The following is a 16,605-nucleotide window of genomic DNA, read 5'->3' as shown; positions in this document are numbered from 1 at the left end:
ACCCCCAAAAAAATTAGAGGGAACACTGGATCTGTGTATATTTATTTATATTAGATTTGTATGCCGCCCCTCTTCGTAGACTCAGGGCGGCTCACAGCATACAATAAAACAATTCATAACAAATCTAATAAATTTAAAAAACATTTTAAAAACCCATTATTAAAGCAGACATACACACAAACATACAATTTATTTGTTTGTTTATTGATTGATTGATTGATTGATTGATTGATTGGATTTGTATGCCGCCCCTCTCCGGAGACTCGGGGCGGCTAACAGCAACAATAAAATAGTGTACAATAGTAATCTGATACTAAAAACGATTAAAAATCCATTAATATAAAACACCAAACATACATACATACATACATACCATGCATAGAATTGTAAAGGCCTAGGGGGAAAGAGGATCTCAATTCCCCCATGCCTGATGGCAGAGGTGACTTTTAAGGAGTTTACGCAAGGCAAGGAGGGTGGGGGCAGTTCTAATCTCCGGGGGGAGCTGGTTCCAGAGAGTCGGGGTCACCACAGAGAAGGCTCTTCTCCTGGGACCCGTAAGACGACATTGTTTAGTCGACGGGACCTGGAGAAGGCCAACTCTGTGGGACCTAATCGGTTGCTGGGATTCGTGCGGCAGAAGGCGGTCCCGGAGATATTCTGGTCCAATGCCATGAAGGGCTTTATAGGTCATAACCAACACTTTGAATTGTGACTGGAAATTGATCGGCAACCAATGCAGACTGCGGAGTGTTGGTGTAACATGGGCATACCTGTGGAAACCCATGATTGCTCTCGCAGCTGCATTCTGCACGATCTGAAGTTTCTGAACACTTTTCAAAGGTAGCCCCATGTAGACAGCATTACAGTAGTCGAGCCTCGAGGTGATGAGGGCATGAGCGGCTGTGACACCCGGTCCAGATAGGGCCGCAACTGGTGCACCAGGCGAATCTGGGCAAACGTCCCCCTCGCCACATATATGTGTATATGTACATGACACCCCACCCCGCTCCTGACACGCAATGGCACATCCATTTTTTGCTCTCCCCAGGCTCCTAGAAAAGCTCTGGTGCTTGGGAAAAGCCTTTCCCACCCCGTCCGAAGGCTGAAAACAGTCTGTTTCCTGACTCCCAGTGGACCCAGAAGGCCCGAAAATCAGCTGGCTGGCATGTCCATGCATGCTGGACTTGAGCTCACACGCCCACCGATACGGCTTTGTGTGCCACTTGTTTGCCATCACGGCTGTAGCCTCTTTAATATTTAATAATAATATTTAATAAAATAAGCTTATTTCATTACTGTGACCAGAAAAGAGTGAAGATATTATATTGCTTAGAACAGGAAACTTGAGAGTACCTTTCCCAGAAATTACATCAACATCACCTCACCAGTGTTCATATTTGCATATCTTAAAAAATAATTTTGCTGTGAACAGTATATGGAGAACAGAAACTGCACATCAGCGATAATGACAAAATGCTATTTGCATAAATAATCACAACAGAAGGTAGGATTAGCCAACCTTGACTGATTTTGAACAAAGTTTAAGTGGCTTTGGACCTCATAGGCATCACCAGGAAATTTTTCCTCTGTTAGTTTAGACTGGGATTTTTTAAAAAAAAGTCTATAAAGACTGAGCACACCATAGTATCCACTTCAGTTAGGATTATTTGTCCGTGCAGTCATTAAGGAACAGAACTCAGTGTATAATAATAATAATAATAATAATAATAATAATAATAATAATAATAATAATAATTTATTGGACTTGTATGCCGCCCCTCTCTGAAGACTCGGGGCGGCTCACAACAACAATAAAACAATATAGCAGTAAAACAAATCCAATATTAAAAAACATATAAAACCCCAGCAATTAAAACCATACAGCACATACATACCAAACATAAAATATAAATGCCTGGGGGAGGATGTCTTAGTTTCCCCATGCCTGGCGATATAGGTGGGTCTTAAGTAATTTGCGAATAATGTTTCTCAATCTTAGCAACTTGAAGATGTGTAGACTTCAATTCCCAGAATTCCCCAGCTAGCATTCTGAAAGTTGAAGTCCATGCATCTTTAAGTTTCCAAGGTTGAGAAAGTGTCCTGACTTATAAGTACAGGAAGAGAAAATGTTTAATGGACGGCAAATGAGTGGGGCGTGTGACCATTACAATGATTCTGTCCTAACCTTTCACCAGTCTTGCAATTCAAGATGTTATTTCACCCAACATTATTCAAACTTCTGTTTAGGAACAATATCACTGTTTTTCAAAATGTCTTACACAACATGGGCTTAACAGTATGAATTATTGGGGCTGCTGCTGCTCTAATAGGTGATGTGTTTTTCTCCCCAATCATAAAATGTGCACTTTGGTTTTCCTATAAAAGAGGAATAAAGTAGATATGGCAAAATTTAGGATGAAAGCCAAATAGCTTAGTCATGTATGGTATTTAAAGCCAGACAGTTTATGAACTATGATTTGCTGCTGAGCATTTTCTTATATCTGTCCAGTTACAGGTTACTCACTACACCATAATCAGACAATCATGACTTAGTACAACTAACTATGCTTTATAAAGAGGATCGACTTTGCATCTCATTAATAATAGTGACCTCTCGGGATGATCATAGGCATCAACAGAGGAAAACAGATTTAGGGAAATAAAAAGCTGCCTTGACAGCAATCAGCATTTTACATGTAGCCACTTAATAATACAGCATCAACAGCAGGTGTACTTCCACAAGTGACACATGACTTTTGGTTAAACTGCAGAGCACAACTTTTCAGGTGCACACTCGCTTACAACAAACACAGGCTGGTTTTGTGGTTTAAAAGATGTTAGCAGCTAGACATTGTTTTGGGATTTTCTTTAATTATTCTTCAGCACTCCTTGCTAATTTTCAGTTTAAGCTGACACTTCTTTTTTAAAAAGCTTTGTAGATAAGTTTTTTTTTTTTTTTAAAAATCAGTTGTAAGTACAATGGTACCTTGGAACACATCGTTAATTGCTTCCGGGTACAATAAGTACCAAAAACAATGAGTACCAAACTTTTTTTTCCCCATAAGGAATAATGTAGTGAGTCACAAGGCAGCCAACACTGATATGTTCTAGCTTGTGCGTTGAGTATCAAAGAGATAATGAGTATTGGGACAAAATGTTCACATCAAAATGCATTGACGCCGGGGTGGCACAATGGTTAGAGTGCAGCACTGCAGGCTACTTCAGCTAACTGTAGTTCAGCAGTTCAAATCTCACCACCGGCTCAAGGTTGACAGTCTTCCATCCTTCTGAGGTGGGTAAAATGACCCAGATTGTTGGGGGCAATATGCTGATTCTGGGAACAGCTTAGTGAAGGCTGTAAAAGCACTATGAAGCAGTACATAAGTCTAAATGCTATTGCTATTGAGTACCAAATTCTATGAGTTTCAAAGCAGTTGAGTACCAAGGAACTACTGCAAATATATTAAATTAGACATCCTCCAAATTGGTGCTATCTAGTGAATTGGGGAGCTATAACACACTACATCAGGAAGATACTCATTGAGAAAGGTTAATTGCCTATAGAGACTTGATTGTGATGTTTCCACATAGGGTACTTATATCTTCCTTTTCTCCCTTTGATGTTGATCTGACGCTCCTTTAATACATCATGGATTAACAAACCACAGTGAAAAAGATCTAAAAAGATTCTGTCATCCAGGTCACGGTTGTCCCAAAGGTGCTTTTTCAAGAGGCAACTGGACTTTCTGGTTTTTCTTTTGTTTTTTTTCTCAGAGCTTAAGAAGCTTCTTGGATAAGTAGCTAACCTCTTTAAAAAACAAACAAACCAGAAAGTCTTGTTACCTCTTGAAAAAGCACTTTGGGAGGCAATGAAAAATTTCACCATGTCACTTGAAACCAGGAAAGCAACAACTCGTAGCTGATTGACAACTTCAAGAAACTAAGCAAGATTGTTATGTATAACTGCTACAAGATTATTATATGCACAAAAATGAACTTTGAAATACCACAACAGAAGAATGGTTGCTGAAGACGACAAAATTAGCTGAGATGGCAAACTTGGCTTGTTTGGTAAATGGAAAGACAATATCTACATTTATTTATCCTGGAAACCTGTTGTGACCTCTTTGCTGAAAAAAAGAAAAAAATGAACTTGTGTTTTATGGATTTAGAAAGAATAGACTATGGAAAGAACTTATGTTACAACCAAGAGTAAAATATAATTATTGTTAATACCAGAAACATAGAAGTCTGACAGCAGAAAAAGACCTCGTGGTCCATCTAGTCAGCTTCTATATAACTATAAGTTGCTCCTATATAACTGTTTTCTATTTATTTCTTTGCACTTTTTTTCTCAAAATGTTACATTATTATTATTATTTTTAAATTAAACATACACACACTACAATCTCACAATCCTGAGACTTTATGTTTATAGCATTCGCCTCCCCTGTGAACCTTTATTTAGCAAGTGAAGGAAATCTGGCCGTGGTGCTCTAATCACACATTCTCTATTTTTGCCACCAGTCTCTTGTATTCTCATACCAAACTAAACCCAAATATTTAGAGTTATATTTAATTCTATGTATTTCAATTATTTTTATAAGCCATGGTGTGTGAAATAAGTGATTCATTTCACTTCACAAATCAGAGTAAGCCAAAACTAAAGAAATCACATTACGATTAAGCAAGACATGTGAGTTAAGACTGGAGACTAGGTTCCTTGTCTCACCTATATCTAACAACATAATGTGAAAGAAACACATGGAAATATTTATAGATCAAAACACAGAAATCATCTTTGGATATTAGCTTTTGTGGAAACAAACTTTTATTTTTAATAGTATACTCAATCACTTTAGAAACCTGAAAGGCCAAGAGTTTGTATTTAATATCCAACAGAGTGCTAAATCTTCAATATAAGTTTCCAACTCCACAACTGTGTCACGCTTTTCTCTCCCAAGGCTTTGGTTTCTGAGTCATCTGAGATGGCGTGGGACTCCCATTGGTGGCAGAGATATTTAGCTTCTGGAGTCCAGGGATGTCCTGTCCACTCTGGATCAGGTGAAGGATTTCTGAAAACAACACAGCGGTCTCTGGAGCAGGTGGCGGGTCGGCAGGGCTGTTCTGTCTCTCTTCCTTGCTCTGGCTTCCAGCCCTGGAAAATCCTACGGCAGATTCCATTCTTCAGAAAGCTAATCCACACAACAACACTTGATCACCTCGGTCATTCATGGAAAGGAGTAAACATCAGGCATGTCCCTAAACACAGGGAAAGAGATGGAAGGATCACCTTTGCCCGCAGCTGTTCCCCCCATCTTCAATCCACCCAAATAACATACACTGTATTTACATCTACGCTGCCTCCAAACTGATGTAACTGTTGTTCATAAAATCATACATCACAATGTATTCCGTTAGTGACTACTTCACCTTTAACAACAACACAAGAGCATGCAATAGAGCATGCCCTGAGTCTTCGGAGAGGGGCGGCATACAAATCTAATACATAATAACAATAACAATAGATACAAACTAAATGTAAATCGCTCCAAACTAGACTGCAGAAAATATGATTTCAGCAATAGAATGGTCAACGCCTGGAATTCACTACAGGACTCTGTTGTTTCTTCCCCCAATCCCAAAATCTTCAACCTTACAGTATCTACAATCGACCTCTCCCCTTTTCTAAGAGGTCTGTAAGGGGTGTGCATAAGTGCACCTTTGTGTCTACCATCCTGTCCTACTGTCTTTTATCCTTTCTATCTCTACTTGATACTTATGTTAGGTTAATACATACTATAATACTATACAGTACTTGTTTGACAAGCATACAAGTCTTATTATTATTATATTATTATATTATATTATAACAATAATAATAATTAGACTTGTATGCCTCTTATTTTATTTTATTTAATAATAATAATAATTAATAAGAAAGAAAGAAAGAAAGAAAGAAAGAAAGAAAGAAAGAAAGAAAGAAAGAAAATAAAACTCCTGAGAATGAACAGCCAAGCAGACCCGGTCTCTGACTTGGAGCACTCCTTTCTATGGAGGGGCTGTATACATTTAGCAATCTTGGGCGGATTCCCACGTAGGAGCGGAGTACTCGGCCTGCCCCCCTCTCTGCGATCGCTTTTGTCCGGCCTTCCAAAGAGCGACCAGCTCCCCGGCGGGCTTTCAAGGCTGAACATGCTGGGGTACCCTTTCCTTCGCGGACCGCTCCCGCTCCCCCACCACTCCCATTCACACGTGAACTCGCGTGTTTGCTGCAAAGCAGTGTGCTTCCTTAAAATCCGGGAACTTCAAAGAGCCGGGGAGAACCCGTCCTGTTGCCCTGCAAGATCCACCGATCGGCCGGGTCCTTTGCAGTCCAGTCTGGCCAGAAGCAACGTTTCTCCCCCCCCCCCTGCCTTACCCATTGCAGAAAAAAAGGATCCTTCCATGCCATTCCGTTTTCTCCCTAAGCGAAATCCCCGCCCGCTTTTACCACCGAACCCTTGTGGTTGCCCGGAAGTTGCAATTTAAGGAGGCCAGGAGGGGGAAATGACAACAAGGCCGCACCGAGATCGATTTACTACAGTATTGTGGAAAATGCTACAACGGCGCTTTTCGATGCTGGGCCTCTTTCGTTAACGAGAAATACAGTAAGGCTTTTCCCCCCTCCGAAGGCCTTGGCAGAAATCGAAGCGTTATGCCAATGAAAGATAGTAAACTCTTCACTCCTCTGCTCACGACAAAATGCCTTATTCCACCAGACTTGAAACCGCCTGCTACCTCACGAATCCCAGCGACCGATAAGGTCCCACAGAGTTGGCCTTCTCCGGGTCCCGTCGACTAAACAATGTAGTTTGGCGGGCCCCAGGGGAAAAGCCTTCTCTGTGGCGGCCCCGGCCCTCTGGAACCAACTCCCCCCGGAGATTAAAACTGCCCCCACCCTCCTTGCCTTTCGTAAACTACTCAAGACTCACTTATACAGCCAGGCATGGGGGAGTTGAGACCCCTTTCTCCCAGGCTTTTTTTAATACTTTGTTTTATGTTTGGTATGAATGTGCTGTTTGGTTTTTTTAAACAATGATAGGGTTTTATATGTTTTTTAATATTAGATTTGTTCCACTGCTATATTGTTTTTATTACTGTTGTGAGCCGCCCTGAGTCTTCGGAGAGGGGCGGCATACAAATCAAATAAATAAATAAATAAAATAATAATTATTATTTATTAGATTTGTATGCCGCCCCTCTCCGGAGACTTGGAGCGGCTCACAACAACAAAACATTACAAATCCAATTTAAAACCCTTAATATATAAAATCATACACCAAAATGTCCTTACTGTTAATGGTTACTTCATCTTCAACCCCAGCAAAATAAATATGGATCAGTATAAAAAACAGTACAATTTAAAATAATTGCAGCCCTCCCTACATTCATGGACCCATCCCACTTGCCAAACTTGACAACTTTTAAAATGTCTGGAAAACGCTGTTGAACCCCTAATTTACAGTTCATATGAATTTCCAGATATGTGAGTCTGGGGTGAAAAGGCGAGTGGGATGGGTCCTGGTTAGAACTTGAATGAGAAAGCAAGAAATACTATCAAAATTGCAGGTTTTACAAAAAGGCCAAAAAAATAAATAAATCCCAGAAGGCAGTAGTACAAAACTACTTTCATATTGGCCAAGATTGATTTTTTTTACAGCTCACATCAGTTATCTCTAAACTACAGTACATAAAGTATATTCAATTAGGATTATTTGTATGTTTGCTTTATTTATAATATTTTGTACTCTGTTTTAATTCTAAGTATCCCAGAGTCACAAATGTGGAGTGGACAGCTATGTAAAATGAATAAATCATCCATAAAGCCAAGTGGCAGAGCTGATTTGGCTTTACTTTTAGCCAAGTTACTTGTTTGCAAAAGCCACCAAGAATATTGGAGGGGTGGGGAAGGAGTCTCCCCCATTGCAGGAGGCCTCAGAGGCTCCCACCGACCTGCCAGAAGGCGCTCCAGCCCAACCAGGCTCACTTCAGAGTCCGTGGCCACCACCTGCTCATTCAGCTCCAAGACTTTGGACAGGAAGCTGGGCCTGGCCTCCGCATTGCTGCCCGCTGGCAATTCAACCCTGCGCAGACCCAGCTGGGAGGGAGCAGAGGGCACAGTTTAGGGTGGACCCCACTGACCCCTGTTCTTGCTGCCCTATCCCATACATCACAAGGTAGATATCGTGGCAAAGCGGGCTGCAGAAGGTGCCATAAGTCAGGTTGATGATGTTGCCATGCTGCTCCGAGAAGCCACACTCAGCCTGCAAGGCCAGGGCCAGGAAGTGATGGTGGAGCTGGGCCAAGTCCAGGGAGAAGACTTGTGGGCCGCATAGAGGCGGGAGCATCAATGGGTGCCTCCTCATTCTCCGTCCAGTCTCCCCAGGTTGCACTCACATTACACCAATTCTCCATGAACTGCACTGGCTCCCTATTGGTCTCCAGGCGCAATTCAAGGTATTGCCATTACCTTTAAAGTCCTACATGGCTTAGGGCCAGGCTATCTTCGAGACCGTCTTCTGCCACACAACTCCCAGTGACTGGTGATATCCCACAGGGTTGGTCTCCTCCAAGTCCCATCAGCTAAACAGTGTCGGCTGGTGGGCTTGCAGGGGAGGACCTTCTCTGTGGCTGCCCCAGATTTCTGCAACCTGTTACCTCCGGAAGTCAGGACTGCCCCCACCCTATTGGCTTTCCGAAAAGCTCTTAAGACCTGGCTTTTTGGGCAAGCCTGAAGCAGTTGATCTCGTGGCTGCAATCAGCAAGATCCGGCCATGGAATAATATGTATGGGTTTTGCCTATTTTAAGACAATGTTCCTTAAAACTAAAGACATTGAGTCTGATTCAAGAAAGTTTGTTAGTTTTATATAGACTTACTAAACCTGTTCCAGTTATCTCCCTTATTTCTCCCAATATTCTAAATGTTCTAAAACTTGTGAGAGATGCCAATTACACTTTGCCTTTAAAAAAACCTCTCTTTGAGGGGAGTGTGTGTGTTTAAGTATACAGTGATCCCCCGAGTTTCGCGATCTCGATCTTTGCGAAACGCTATATCGCGATTTTTCCACCCGATGACGTTACTCCCTTTCTCATCTTTCTTTCTCTCTCTCTTTCTCTATCTTGCTTCTTCCTCTCTCACACTCTCTTCCTCCCTCTCTCATCTCTTTCTTTCCTTCTCTCTCTTTCTCTATCTCTCCCCCTCTTGCTCTCGAGCGGCAAGCGAGCAGCCGGGCGGGCGGGCGAACGGGCAAGCGAGCAGCCGGGCGGGCGGGTGAACGGGCAAGCGGAGCGGCCGGGCGGGCGAACGGGCAAGCGGAGCGGCCGGGCGGCCGGGCGAATGGGCAAGCGGAGCGGCTAGGCGGGCGGGTGAACGGGCAAGCGAGCAGCCGGGCGGGCGGGTGAACGGGCAAGCGGCAAGCGATCTTGGGGTTTCCCCTTTGCCTGGGCGGCGGGAAGACCCAGGGAAGGTTCCTTCAGCCGCCCAACAGCTGATCTGCTCCGCAGCGCGGCAGCAGCGAGGAGCCGAAGATGGGGTTTCCCCGTTGCCTGGGCAACGGGGAAACCCCATCTTCGGCTCCTCGCTGCTGCCGCGCTGCGGAGCAGATCAGCTGTTGGGCGGCCGAAGGAACCTTCCCTGGGTCTTCCCCGCCGTCCACACGCAAACTCCACCATCTGCGCATGTGCGGCCATGGAAAAAGGGGCACGCATGCGCAGATGGTGTTTTTACTTCCGCACCACTACATCCCGAAAAATCGATTATCGCGAGGGGTCTTGGAACGGAACCCTCGCGATAATCGGGGGATCACTGTATACTGTGGATTTTGAAGAGGCAAGATTTAAAAGTATTGATGCTTTTGAATTTTGGTGTTGGAATATGTGGACATTCAAGAAAACAAACCAAGAGATCACTGAATAAATCAACCCCAAGTTCTCACCAGGCTCAAATTATCCTACTTTGGATATATTATGAACATATTTAGCTCTTTAGAAATGACTTTAATGCTAGGAAAGGAGGAAAGAAAGAAGATGGGCCCAATTACAGTGATGACAAATGCAGAGTAGGAAGACCAGGTTAGGGATAAATAGTCATGGAGAAAATCCATTTGTGTGGTCGCTAAAAATAAAAAATGACTTGATGTTACATTAACAGTCAATATATATGCTATCCAGGGGCAGTTTTGAGATGGTTAAAATCAATAAATAAATGTAATGTATACATGTACAGGTGTTCATATCATCTCTTCATGCTTCAGATAGTTATGTTTTAATACTAGTGCAAAATCTGTTTGTGGCAATGGCAATACAAAGAGATGAGCCATTTTGAAAATATTAAAAAGGAGAGTGACTTAAGCAGAAACCTTGAGGTTTTTGCCAAGCAGCTGTGCAGCTGTTACCCATGGGAAAGGAAAACGGTGGTGAGAAAGAACTTCAGTTGAGTTTGTCAGTTACAAACACACATTTTCAGAAGCATCCTTGTTCCTTGAAATGATGCTGTGTGCTTTCCAAGTGAACTTGGCCAGGAGGCCATTTGGACATCTCTTGATCATTGCAGTTCTCCAGCTCCTGACATGTAAGTAAAATTTTCAGAACTTCTTTGGAAAAGAAAGAAAGAAAAACAATTGGAAAAACACAGGTGAGTTACATAAATGAGACAATGGTGTTAGAAGACCTATAAAATTCTGTGAATGGAGAAAAGTGGTATATTTTTTATGGAAAAAGAGATAAATCCCAGTAAACCTCCAAAAACAACAATAATCTTAATAAAGCACTATTATTTCTGTAGGGAAAAATAGTCCTCTAAACTAATTTTGTGCATGCATCTTTATAATAAACAATTTCTTTGGATAACAGGTCACCACTCTTTAGGTCTATTTTCAACTCTGACACCACCACTCTATCTGGAAATAAATGGTGAAAGAAAGACCCTCTTTATATGTTTGGTGAATGACTTCTCCGAGAACTCACTGGGACTCATTTGGTTTTCCAATGGAAATGGGAGCATGTTGGATACTTATACTTATGGCGTTTTCAAGGAAGAAGATGGCTCTTTCAGCACAGTTGCACAGATTTCCATACCCAGCAAAGAATTTGAATCATGGAATATTGTCATTTGCTCAGTTGCACAAAATCAAAACTCCATAATATGGAACACTACTTCTCTACAAATCTCTGGTATTTATCAAAGGGGGAAGGAAATATTTGTGTAAAAAAATACATTAAATTATAATAAGGCCATTATTCATAAATTGGAATAATTCTGACTTAATTATTGTTTATTAAATAAAGCGCAGTTGGCTACTTTAGCATGTCATGCTGAGCCATAAAATTATTGCTTACAAATGTGCCTGAATTCACAAAACAAGCAAAAACCAAACACACAGGGGATTTGCTTCTCAAAATAAATAAACAATAAATAAACAAATTTGTGCATGCTAGCCCCATATAAATAACAATTTTATTAGGGTTGGCCAGGCCAGAAATAGATATATCAGTTATCTCTAATAACTGAAGTGGGCGCTTAAAAGTTTGTCTTCTGATTTTTCAATATAAAGTGTACTGAATTTTCAATATTTCTGCATAATTATGTAAAACACAATCTGTTCTCCACTCCAAGTCTTAAACCTAGATGAAGAGAACTCAGTTAAAAATCAATTTGTTCATTAACAGAAGACATTAATTATTTGGAAGGTTTAAGGATTCAAGAAAATAATGTTTCATACTTACCATTGTGTTATTTTCCCCAGAGGAACAACATATGGATGATCTATGTCCGTATGAAAGTCAAGAAGGTAAGCACAGAATACAGTATTTTCTTATTTTCCAAGTAGTTAGCGAATCAGTTTCTACAGGGGAGTAACTTTGCTTCATTTGATCATTTTTTTAACGGACCACTCATTTGATCATAGTTATTGTGATCTATCTTTTCTCAGACAACAGAAAGGCTGCCCTTGTAGAACATTCAGAAATTTCCAATTACATGGCATGTGTACCAGGAGTGGTTCTACCTTTTCTCGCTGCTGGTTTGCTTCCTCCTGTGCCATATGGCCGTGCCTGATATGCAATGCTAAAAAATATAACACCCCCCCCCCAAAAAAAGGTGAAAACAAGATGGCGACATATGCGCAGTGCCAGCTTCTGTGCATGCGCAGGGGGAAAAAACCAGAAAAAATATTTTTAAAAATTATTATTTTTTAAATGGCGGCATCCATGAACTGGCAGCAAAAGAACCGGTTCTGTGACATCATCATGATGTCACCAGTGTCTTGCTATAAGTTTGGGTGAACCGGTCCAAACCGGGAGGAACCTACCTCTGACGTGTAGCACCACTATTCCATGAGCTGCACTAACTGCCAGTGTGATTCTGGGTGTAATTCAAGGTGCTTATCACCTTTAAAGCCCAATGAAGCTTGAGACTGGGTTAACTGAGTGACTGTCCTTTTCCATATCCAATCAAATTGGGCATGCTGTAGATCCCATCAGCCAGAGTATCAGCTGACAGGAACTAGAAAACAGAATGCAGTCCTGACTTATGAAATATTCTCCCTTCAAAGATTAAAATGGCCCTAATCCTGTTGGCTTTTTGCAAAGTTTTAAAAAGTTGACTATGTGCCCAGGTCTGGGCCTTGGAATGTGTTAGGGGCCCCATTACTTAGCTTTACTATTAGTTAATTAATCACCATAGCTGCTATTTATACTTATTGATTTTATGGATATTTAATTATTTTAATGTTTTTCAATTGTTTTATAATTTTAAAATTGTAAGCTACCCAGAATAACTTGGTTGAGTTGGGCGGCTATGGAAATTTAATAAATAAACAAATCTTTCCAAATAAACTCCTATTGAGGAGTTTTAACTAATTCACAGAATGTTGTGAGAAGGTTGCATGTCTAAATACTATATTTTTGTTTACATTATTTCTATGTGACTAAAATAGCTCAAGAAGCAGATTAAAATAATAAATATTATTATTTTTCAACCAACAGAGCAAATGACTTGTAAAACTATAGTGACACACATTCACAATTTACTGTGTAGCAATACATGCTGGTTCTGATTTTGTAGCTTAAAGAAATAGCTAATAAAGCACTGAATGTTTCATTTGAGAAAATCAGGACCAAAAATATCTGCTACAAATATTGCTCTATAATACGGTTCTTGTTTGCATTTTATTGTAGTGGAGGAACAGATGTTGTCTACTGAAATTCTGCATAATCGCACACAAGAATTACATCTTCTGGCTATCAGAACTTTGCTGTTCAAGTTCCTAATGTTTAATGTACTGATGACCTGCTGCATCCTTTACAAAAGATAAGCAAAATTGTAGTACATTGTTACTATAAACTCAAATTATTTTTAAAAATGAAAAGAACTGCTAATACTATTTTTAAAATATTTCAAATGCTTCAAGAAATCTGGGTCAGACTGCCTCAAACAGCAATGAACTGAAATTGGACTTCTGTTTATCAGATATGCTATGAATGTAGCACAAGATAGATTACAGCACCCTTCAGGTCACTTCCAATCCTATCGTTTTGTGATGTCCATTCAGAATTCCACAATCATAAGAAAATATTCAGTTATTAACTCCCAAGTTCCAGCAACTGGATGATGAAGGCAATCTTTGACAAAACTTTTAATTGGTGGGAACTCTGCATTTGATGGCCTCAAAATACATTGGACTGATTCCATGTTGCTGCTTAATCATTATCAGGATTAATGCAATATAAGAATTTAAAATGTGCTGCTTAATCATTTATGAAACAATTTATAATTCATTGAAGCATCATCGTCATCAGTTTTTCAAGCCTGTGGATGTTCTGCCAGCGTGTTTCAACAGCCCGTAATAACAGGGTAATTAGACCAGGAAGACACACACCACACGATAAAAGGAAAACCCAAAAGTTTTTATAAATAGAAAAACAGAAACAGCTCCCTTTTTAAATGTCAAAGGGGTTTTCTGGTACATGCAAGGCACAGGTTAAATGCAGTCCAATTGCTCACCCAATAACTGGGAAATTCTAAAGTCCAGAAAGTCCACACACAATCTTGAACAGCACAAAAACCACGATCTTGACGAAACAATGAATCAGATAAACTGCCATGAGGCTAAAACACCAGGTTGCACTTTTATCTGTAGCACTAATTACAGCAGCCCCACCCAACCACAGGTGGCCTCATTTTCTCTTGTAATAATCCTTCAGTTGTTGTCTCCTATGCATCACTCTATGCATGCGTGGATGTGTCATTAATGCTTGTTCAGAATCCAAGGATGATACAGATGATTGATCTCCTCCTGGGCTGTCTGCCAAACTCCCCTCTTCCCTGTCACTCACACTTCCTTGGTCAGAGGAGGCTTCGTCGGCAGATTCCATTGGGAGCAAAACAGGCCTGCGGCATGCGGATGTTTCCCCCACATCCACCTGCACATTCCTTGGGGCAGGAGCTGGGCCAGAGCTAACCACAACAGTGGAAGTTTGAAAAAAGATGAGCACTGCATTAAGGCAGTGTTTCTCAATCTCAGCATCTCTAAAACTTATGGATTTCAACTCCCAGAATTTCCCAGTTAGCATCCCCCTTTCTTCATTCTGTGGGTTCCCTTAGTCCTCTGGGGTGGAAATGTCTGCTTTGTTATTTGGTGCTTTTTCTCTCAATAAAGACTTTGATATTCTTGCTTGAGGTGTTTTTCTTTTCATGAGCCATTTTGCAGAGAGCATCCTAAGAATTGGAGAAATGGAGAAGGGAATTAGGTCCTTTTTTAGTTTTCCCACTGGCATCTTATCTTCTGACTTTTATGTATATTTAGGAGGAGGAAGGAAAACAGGCTGCTAGAAAGTGTCCTTAGATTAGAGTGCTGTAAACATGATGGATATTATTGAAAGGGAAAATGACAAAACAGGTAGTGGCAACTGGAATTAGAGGATTTAATTTTTTGTGGATCAGGACTCATGGAAGGGGGCTAAGATATTAAGACCCCTTTCTAACATTAGCTTAGTGCAATAGTGGAGTAGCTTATGAAATGCCAGGCATTTCCTGGGAAAAGTGGAAAACAGTTCCATATTCCCAACTGCTGACTTGTGACCCAGTTAATATGACTACATGCTGCCAGTTATACTGGCAAAGATAAGTAGGTCGGAAACTATTTGTTATCATTTGTATTATAATATGACAAATGAAGAGTTACAAAAATGAACTGAGGGCTGGCATCTCTGGATTAGGATTTCCGGATTAGGAAACCTAAAGTTTACATTTCTAGTAACTGTAGAATAGTGATCTATTTAATTGCAGCATAGGGAGATTCCAGCTTCAGTATCACAAGCTTATGGAACCACTCCTTTGACTTTTAGTTTCCCTCAATATCCAAAATACTAATGCATTCACACAACCCAATGGTTAATTTAGCAGACTATGCAAATCCAGTCAATATGATTAGATTAAAATTAATTCAGGAACATAGGAAGGGCCACAGCCACAGGTTACCTATTATCAGGTTTATACGAAGACTTTATAAAGTTCTTAAAGTTAATAACATACAATGTTTGATTACCTTCTGAGTTATCAAAAAGTGATAAAAGACTAACAATTCAATCCAATGTATATTTTTATATTAAAAGCCCACTGAGCTCAATGATTTGTTCTTAAATGTATTAGATAATTATTCTGTTTGTCCATGAAGCAATATCAGAGCAAGTATACACGTCATGTAGTTCAAGTAGCAAAAATACAGCTTGATGTTTATCTTATTACAAAACAGCTAGCAAAATAAGACAAGGCAGGCAAAAACAGAGGTGGGCTGAGAGTGAGAGAGAGGGAGGGAGGGAGAGGGGGAGAGATGGAGTGGGCACTGGTAAAAATCCACTTTATTTATACATCCACATCTAAATATTAAAAGGCAAGGATCTTTCAGAATCACAGGGAAAGTATATTGTGGGAAATAAGTACTGTATGGACAGTTCCAATGTCCTTTAGTTACTCCAATTTTAAATCTTCAATGAATGTTGTGGTTATGGAAGAGAGATGGAAACTGGAAAGCAGAGGTTCCCTACTGTAGTCTGCTGCATAAACAATTTCATATAAGGGAATGAGGTGTTAGAATGGAATTATGCAATACCATCTGAGTCCTAGAAACTTTTGTCTCTCCAGAAATAAAAGGCTGCAATTTTGAGACATCTGATTTTAAGCAGAGTGAAGATTTCAAGGTAAGAGGAGGTTTTATTAATTTTTTCACCACTTGTAGCCATACTAATACAATGGAACACCTATGTTTCTATTAAGAAAGATGGGAGGAAAGAGGACAACCAGCAGCAAGGTGGATATTCAATGGCAACATTGAATATTATTTATTATTATTATTATTATTATTATTATTATTATTATTATTATTATTATTATTTAATCAGATTTGTATGCCGCCCCTCTCTGCAGACTTGGGGCGGCTCACAGCAATAATAGTACAATGTAAGCAAATCTAATATTTAAGTTTAAGTTAATTTAAAACCCCAATTTAAAAACCAATCATACATACTAGCATACCATGCATAAATTTTATAAACCTAGGGGGAGA

General features: G+C 40.3%; 1 protein-coding gene and 1 long non-coding RNA gene across 2 annotated transcripts; one reads left to right on the top strand and one right to left on the bottom strand.

Moving 5' to 3' along the window:
• Window positions 1-4,813: 4,813 nt before the first annotated feature.
• LOC139157634 (uncharacterized) lies at window positions 4,814-6,768 on the bottom strand. Its single transcript, XR_011557520.1, has 2 exons — window positions 6,422-6,768; window positions 4,814-5,262 (listed from the first exon to the last, which is right to left on the bottom strand). It is a non-coding gene; the product is annotated as an uncharacterized lncRNA (long non-coding RNA).
• Window positions 6,535-14,715, top strand: PTCRA (pre T cell antigen receptor alpha). The gene is made up of 4 exons (XM_070734614.1): window positions 6,535-6,650; window positions 10,895-11,215; window positions 11,788-11,832; window positions 13,220-14,715. The coding sequence occupies exons 2-4, from the start codon at window positions 11,044-11,046 to the stop codon at window positions 13,354-13,356; spliced, it is 354 nt and encodes a 117-aa protein (XP_070590715.1). The 5' UTR covers window positions 6,535-6,650; window positions 10,895-11,043; the 3' UTR covers window positions 13,357-14,715.
• Window positions 14,716-16,605: the final 1,890 nt, after the last annotated feature.

This window comes from Erythrolamprus reginae, chromosome 1, assembly GCF_031021105.1.
Source record: "Erythrolamprus reginae isolate rEryReg1 chromosome 1, rEryReg1.hap1, whole genome shotgun sequence".
Taxonomy (NCBI): domain Eukaryota; kingdom Metazoa; phylum Chordata; class Lepidosauria; order Squamata; family Dipsadidae; genus Erythrolamprus; species Erythrolamprus reginae.
The sequence above is the reverse complement of the archived record's forward strand: the minus strand, read 5'-3'. Positions and strand labels throughout refer to the sequence as shown.

Excerpts from the sequence above, each read along its gene's own strand:
- PTCRA (XM_070734614.1), top strand. The coding sequence starts at position 11,044 with ATGTTGGATACTTATACTTATGGCGTTTTCAAGGAAGAAGATGGCTCT. Across the intron at positions 11,216-11,787 it reads TACTTCTCTACAAATCTCTG|AGGAACAACATATGGATGAT; the intron begins GTATTTATCAAA and ends TATTTTCCCCAG. Across the intron at positions 11,833-13,219 it reads TCCGTATGAAAGTCAAGAAG|TGGAGGAACAGATGTTGTCT; the intron begins GTAAGCACAGAA and ends ATTTTATTGTAG.